Consider the following 7877-nt stretch of genomic DNA (forward strand, 5'->3'; position numbering starts at 1 on the left):
TCTTGTGTATAATTGAAAATTCTTGTAAATACTTCTTTACTGTGAATAATTATTTTAATTTTTGTTGTCAAAAGCTCGTAATATTCATTCAGTGAGGTTCTATATAATTAAATATATATATATATATATACATAAAAAATGAATAAAATCCTGCAATTATACATAGTTACTTTATCAAAGTATTTGAAGTAAATATTATTTGGTTTTAAATATACTGCAATATATTTAACTTCAAATAAATATTAATTAATAATTGCTTTAATTAAAATATTATAGAATTTCTTAAGAAACTTGAAAGATATTTAATAAATCAAATATCATGAATAACATATTTTAATATTTTCTTGAAACATGGTCAGTATTTATAAATATATATCGATCTTTCTAAATGTAATAATTTCATGTTTAATATTTTTAGATAAGTTTCCTTCAATTCTATATTCTACATTCCATATTCTATATATAATAATTCAATATGGAAAGCAAGTTTATCCTATTTACCTGTATATGTACAATATTTTGTAAGTATCAATTTTTATCACTTAAATTTATATTATTAATTTATGATAATTTGAAACTTTTGACAGTAGACACATAAATTTTATTTTCACTAATGTTTTATATTTCAGGCATCCAATGTAAAATTACAGCAGTTAATGCCATGGTCGGACTAAATGTTAGACCGGTAGAACCAAGAGAATTTTCATATGTCGTGTCGCTTGTTCAACGATATCCAGAATCTTTTATATCTACGCATAATTACATTTGTACTGCAGCGCTCATTACAAGAAGCCATGTATTAAGTGCGGCACATTGTATCGCAAATAGATTGAAGAGTCAATCTGCAATTCTCATAGGATCGACTAGATTGAGTCACTGCAGAGTCTATGGCATATTATGGTGGATAGATTATAATACCTGGGGTGCATATAGTCGAATATATGTTCGATTTGAGTCGAATGATATTTGTATTATAAAAGTAAATTAATCTTTAAAAGTATTTTATACAAATAGAAAATTGCTTATCAAGCAGCTGATTAATTTGTTTTATTTAACACTACTGAGAAATATTTAAAACTAACCACAGATAAACCAGACCAAACTAACCACTCAATCAAATCTAAAATTATAATTATGTATTTATAACAATTAAATTAATTTTCAGCTCGATCGTGAAACAGACAATGATATTGTACCAGGGGTTCTTTCACCCTTACACAATCAGGATCTCTTTGGACAAAATGGTATAATAGCGGGATGGGGAAGAACCAATAACGGAGAAATACCTAATAATATGTTAAAAGCTACTTTAAAATTCTTAACGTTGGATGAATGTATAGGAAAGATAGAAATAATAGAGGGACGCAGAGTTCCTATCCATAATAGACATTTGTGTACTGATGCATTTCCCTTTATATTACTACACGAAGTAAGTGTTCATAAACGTTATGTATACAAATAAACTTTAATCAATAATGAGCTTTATGATTACATACTTTAATTTCTGTATATTTCGATCAACTATATTTTTTATTTGATTTTATTGGGTATAGTATATTCGCGAAATTAATTATTTACGAAATTTCGAAAAATGTAATCAAATATGTATAAAACAAATCTCTTAATAATCGAATGTGTAATGTAAAAGTTGAATTTTGAAAATTAAATGTTTAAATTATTGAAAAAGATTTTAATTTAGACGAGCTAAATACTTAAATTCGTGAATAAGAATTATTCTTTCAAAAATTAAATATTTTATAAATTAATTAGGATTTAATACAGTTATTTTACAACAACCTCCTTATTCTATTTTTTAGGGGGACAGTGGTGGACCAGTTGTGTTTAATAATATGATTGTTGGTGTAAATATAGCAACCTGTCCATTACCACATATACTAATACATCCGGGAAAAGTCAACCTTCATTTAGGTATTGACTATTACAGAACTTTTATTGCAGCCGTTACATCAAATAATTTTACGTGGCAATGAATGGTTATTACAATAAACAATTAGTGCATACTGTTCAAGTTAATATATATATATATATAACAGCATTTCATGATTAGTTTAAAGATTTATATAGGAATGTATATGCCATTAATTATAAAACATTAATTCAATCAATTCAAGGTAACAATTTTGTGCAGTCTTAAGTAATAATACATTAAATAATGTGTTACATTGAGTAATTAAATAAACATCTATATAGACATTATTCGAAATAAAATTAAGATAGAAAAATAGTTTTCAGTGAGTTGAAAATAAAATGCAGTCAATATCGTGTTCTGAAGAGAAAAAATATATTGAAAGACAAAAAAATTTCTTTGAATAATCTATTGAAAATGTTTATTATGCATGTTAATTTTTTATGGTATAGATAAAAAATATAAATTATAACATCATTACGCAATATTCGAAGAAAAAACAAATTTTGCTAATTGATAAAAGAATAAATCTCTTATATTAACATATATTAAGTCGAATCTCCTCAATATCATGATGAAGTCGAACATATAATGACTGTAAGTTATGAGTAAAACTCGTATTTACACATTTTTACCTTCAATATAAATAACAAATTTCATTTACTTATCAAATATATCGTCCAATCATAACAAAATTGAAAAATCTCATTAACCGAAATATACAAGAGTATATTTATTCGAATATGTCGGTACGGCGCATTCAACATGCAATAAGGAATCCAATACATATAAAACTGCATATATTGGTAATAAAATGTTTAATACAACTTATTTTTAAATCTAATGTAGATGCCATTAAAAGCTATAAATAAATATTACCAATCGTGGAATTGAATTAATTAACATTTATTTAATTTACAATCCATAAGGATGAAGATTAGTAATTATTAGATTATATTTTTGTTCTTTACAAAAATTACCACTGCAAATCAGGATAACAAACGCATGACAATGTCGTAGTCTTAAAACTTTTCCAACTTGCTAATTTGCCTCTTCATAAACGCGCCATTATACATTCATAATCAAAAATGTTAGAATTGCAGTTGCTCGTGTAATTATTTAATTTATTGTTTTATTATAAGTAATGATCAAATTTTTAAATACATCATCATCGACTATACATAATTCAAATAAATATTCCTCTTATAATCTTGATCGTATTGTGCTTCTTTATCAATGCCAATTAAAACTATGTTCTGTCGCATGCGTAATAAAGTCTAAATACTCATAAACTCCCGTATGAATATTAACTTTTCCTTCAAGAACAGGTATATTTGGTTTTGGAGTTGTCTCTTTATTTACACCGACGATCATGTCGTTGACCATAATAGGTCCACCAAAATCACCCTAAAAATGGGTAAAAATATATAAATATTTTTACTATCTTAAGAAGATAAACTACAATGCTATTCAACATATTCAAAACTTTAAGAATGAGCTTTTAAATAGTGACATTATAATGTTAAACGCTAAAATTACAATATTAGATAAGAGATTTAATCTATTTTCAATAATATATTGCAATAATAAGAAAATACAAAATATTATAAAACGTAATACAGAGTTTGAATTTCAATATATTTTGAAATTTCTCCACTTATTTCTGTAATTACATTTTATATAATAAAATGATTACTTACCTCATGTAATAATAAATAGGGTTGTGCAGCAGTACACAAGTATCTTAAAGGAATAGCAATTGTATATCCCGCTAAACTCTGTATTCTGGATCGACATTCGTTCAATGATAAGACCGTCACAACACCTGCTAACATAAAATTAGGTTTGCGGTTATCATTTGCTTTTCCCCATCCTGCAATTATCGCACTCGTGCCAAACAATCGTCCATTCGGTAAATGAGAAACGCCCGCTGGTGTAATATCTCGATGAACATTACGAGTAAGCTAAAAAAAAATATTTTTATGTATTCGTTGGCATTACACCTACGCGTAAGTATATTCGATGGCCCACAATAACCTCTATCACAAATGAAGTGATTTACATGTATTGAATAAACATTAGCATGATAAAGTGAATTCTATTCAAACGAAAATTTACCTTCGTTATACTAAGATCATTTTCTGGATATGGATTGTAATTTTGAAAGTTTGTGGACCAAGTGTCATAAGTTATCCACCATTGTATAGTGTATACCGTACAGGAAGTTAAGGCTATTGAACCAGCGAGCACAACAGTTTCGTTCTTTAGTCTATTTGCAATGCACGTAGCCGAACTTAATACGTGACTTCGTGAAATAAGTGCAGCAGTACAGATGTGATCACGTATAATTATAGGATAGTTGTTGGTAGTAGAGTGTTTAAATGACACGACATGAGTATATTGTCCATGATTAACTGATATAGCATCATATCCGGCTATGGCTTCCGAGAACGGAATGTTACATTGAAGGTCTAAAATAGAAAAATTTTCTTAAATATAAAATTTATTTAATATAAAAATTTTGGTTTTACGGTATGTACATTGTTGAGTGATACTTACAAAAAATTGTGCATATAAATATAATCAGGGAAAATCTGATTGCCATATCGAAATTACAAAAGGAGGATTTATCTACGAATACATAGAATAATCATATTTAGAAATGATTAATCGAATAGTTTAAAATTATACTAAATCGCGTTATTTGCCATAATTAGTATAATAATATGTATAATATTAATGTCTTTAAATTATTGTTTAAATTAACTTATATAACTATGAATAATTACAGTAAGTACTTTAGCAATTTTCCTTTGAAATTGTAATATTTATTTGAGAAGAAATGTTAACCGCGTCGATCATAGCATTAATATTAATAGAATAATAAAAAATTAATATTAGGAATTCAACACGAATTTTGTATCAATTTCCATAATAATTGAAAAAATCGTGTTATTTACTGAATCTGAATATACATTTCTTACACTATAGTTACTCGTAAATATTTGTCTTTGGAAACAAATTACTAATGTTAAATACTAATTTTTTAATCGATTGTCTATCGTATGAAAAATTTAGAAATTACAGGTACATGGTAAACTATAATTCACCTTATTAATTATTGTCACTAACCAAGAAATTTTTCAAATCATGAACTACTTTTAATGATTTAAATAAAATTTATTTTCCCTTATATGTAATTTTTTTTGTTTTTCAATTACAGAAATTTAATCTAGATGTCAAATCTGTCAGAGATATGAGTATAAAAAAATCTTGAATGTCATTATGAACTCGATTGAAAATGTTGTATTAACTTCAATTTATTTTACAAGTAATAACTGTAGAATATCAAAATGTCAATATATCATTACATCAACGGGTTTTCTATAAATCATTTATACATATCCATTAATAAGTGAATTCCTTTTTCTTTTCTCTTTGTGTACATATATATTTATATATATTACATAAACATTTATTTATTTAACCTCTTTCATTTATGTCTATGTACATTTATATATATATATATATATATATATATATATATATATATATATATATATATTTATTTCTATTTAATTAGCTTAGGATTATCTTTAATAATAGAAGTGACATGTTTGTTTTGATCTTACAAAATTTTATCATCCAGATCGGGAATTCACTACGTTTAAATATTGAGGTGCGAGAAATGTAATATTTAAGATTACGAAAAAATAGATGACATCCAAAGTATAATTTGACTATTAGTTTTTAATGTTTTAAAGTTTTTATACATGTTTACTCAATAGCCTATTTCTTATCTTAATTGCTACATAATGTTTGCGTTTATGAAATGTACGATAAATTGTATAATAGAAATGAATTCTTTCCATTTTGCAATCCAGTTATCTTTATTTAAATTCATATATTTTCACATATTTTTTGTAAGTACTGACAGATACGAAAAATCAACTCTTATTAAGGGATAAATTTGTTTTCCTGTATTTTTTAATACCATTAATAACAATAGAATTGTTTGGTTTGATGAATTTACATAGTTGTACATTTGATATCATGATAGAATGGTTTTATAAAATTTCGAAATTGGGAAAGATATTAGAATATTATTTCACATATCATTCATGAAATTTTGTATTTTGTCAATTCAGTATTTTTAACATAATAATACAATTTTTAATATATTTTTTTTATGTTACAAATTTATTTATATTATAATTAATATTCAACAGTTATCTAGTGTATTCTTGTAAATGTGATTTATACTTATCCATATTATTGTTTTACTAATATTCTTGCCCACTAATCAAGTAACCCAATCAATTTTGTACATATAATTGTAAATAGAGCCTTATTTGTATTTTTTTTTATCATATAAAGCATTTAATATTTGCCTATATCTAGATGAGAATAATTAAATTTTTTTTAATAATTATCTGTAGAGAGATAACGACAAACAAAAGCTTACATACTATCACTGACTTTACTGTAAATATTTTCTGTGCAATTAATTTTCAAGTAATTTAAAAATTGCATTCCTCATGTCTGAGTAAGACTTTCTATACTTCTCCTTCCCAGTGTTAAATAGAATTAATTTATAATAGCCACGTCGATGAATCTAGTAGGCTTACAGGAAATGAAAAATCTACATCTTTATCCACGTATAAATACATGTATGCATTATAAAATATTTATAAACTAATAAGTTACCTTATAAATATCAATATCATTCTCTTATATTGCATTTTGATTTGTCTAAATGTATCCCAGGCATTATAAATGTCCATCCACCATAATTCACTCTGTATTCTACCAATGATTAAATAAATACGTCTCGCCATAAATTGCAATTTTAGTTCTTATTCTAATTAAAATACGTAATACATAAGATAAATGGAAGTTGGCAGGATTTGATTGGTTTATCATTTTATCAACTAGTATAAGCTACAGAAACACTTTACATAATATTAAAAAATATGTGTATGGGAAATGTATGTTGCGAATTGTAGAATATGGATTAAACATATTGCGTAGATACCATGAAATAAGATGTATTGAAATTTTATGTAAAAAAATTAAAAATATATATGAAAAATATATTTCAAAATATCATGGTTTAATTAATATATTTAGTAATATTAATATAATATTTTCACTGCAAAAATATGTTTTTTATATACAAAATTACCCGTTTACACAATTTAATTTTAATTGTCTTAATTCATGCACGACTTTTCAAGTTTATATCTACATTTATATATATATATATATATATATATATATATATATATATATATATTATATTTCTTTTTGAAGAAATATTTTTTATCGGTGCATTCTAATAGCTTTTGAATATTATTTTCATATTTTGATATTCAAAATACATTTTAATTGTAAAGCGTCTATAAAGTAATCTATACAAATATACTTGTTATTAGTTTATCGCATCCGAGGGTAAATTATATTAATAATATTTATGTTTGAGTTGAGAATGAAATTCGTACAAATTCGTTTCAAAAAGATTTTTTTTTTTTTTTTATGTATATTTTAAATGTATATTAAATAGGTAAAATGAAAAATACATATTACGATAAATTAAAAAAGTACTTCATTAAATAGCAGCAATATTTTATTTACATATTCAAATATAATTGAATATTACAAATTGCTTGCAATAAATTATTATCTATTTAGTAACAAATTAGAGTTGATATTATAATTGTCTTAATTTTTAATTCAATTATATATAATACCTGGTAATACTTATTCCCTAATGCATTAAAAATTTTAATTAAATTCTTGGATAAATAAAGAAAAAGCTATAAATTAGAATACACTTTATTTGATGTAGTTCATATTTAAACATAATATATCATTAATATATATTTTTATATGATATAACTAAGTACTAGATTAATTAGATTAATATATAAATTATCAATGATTTTTTTAT

The 7877-nt window shown here is 24.4% G+C and overlaps 1 protein-coding gene across 1 annotated transcript; it reads left to right on the plus strand.

The window, feature by feature from the left end:
* Positions 1-434: 434 nt before the first annotated feature.
* Positions 435-2003, plus strand: LOC105360129 (azurocidin-like). The gene is made up of 4 exons (XM_011496929.1): positions 435-521; positions 630-979; positions 1166-1429; positions 1818-2003. Exons 1-4 carry the CDS (start codon positions 476-478, stop codon positions 1989-1991), a joined length of 834 nt encoding a protein of 277 aa, XP_011495231.1. The 5' UTR covers positions 435-475; the 3' UTR covers positions 1992-2003.
* The last annotated feature ends 5874 nt before the right edge of the window (positions 2004-7877 follow it).

The sequence above is a fragment of the Ceratosolen solmsi genome, unplaced genomic scaffold, assembly GCF_000503995.2.
Source record: "Ceratosolen solmsi marchali unplaced genomic scaffold, CerSol_1.0 scaffold13, whole genome shotgun sequence".
Taxonomy (NCBI): domain Eukaryota; kingdom Metazoa; phylum Arthropoda; class Insecta; order Hymenoptera; family Agaonidae; genus Ceratosolen; species Ceratosolen solmsi.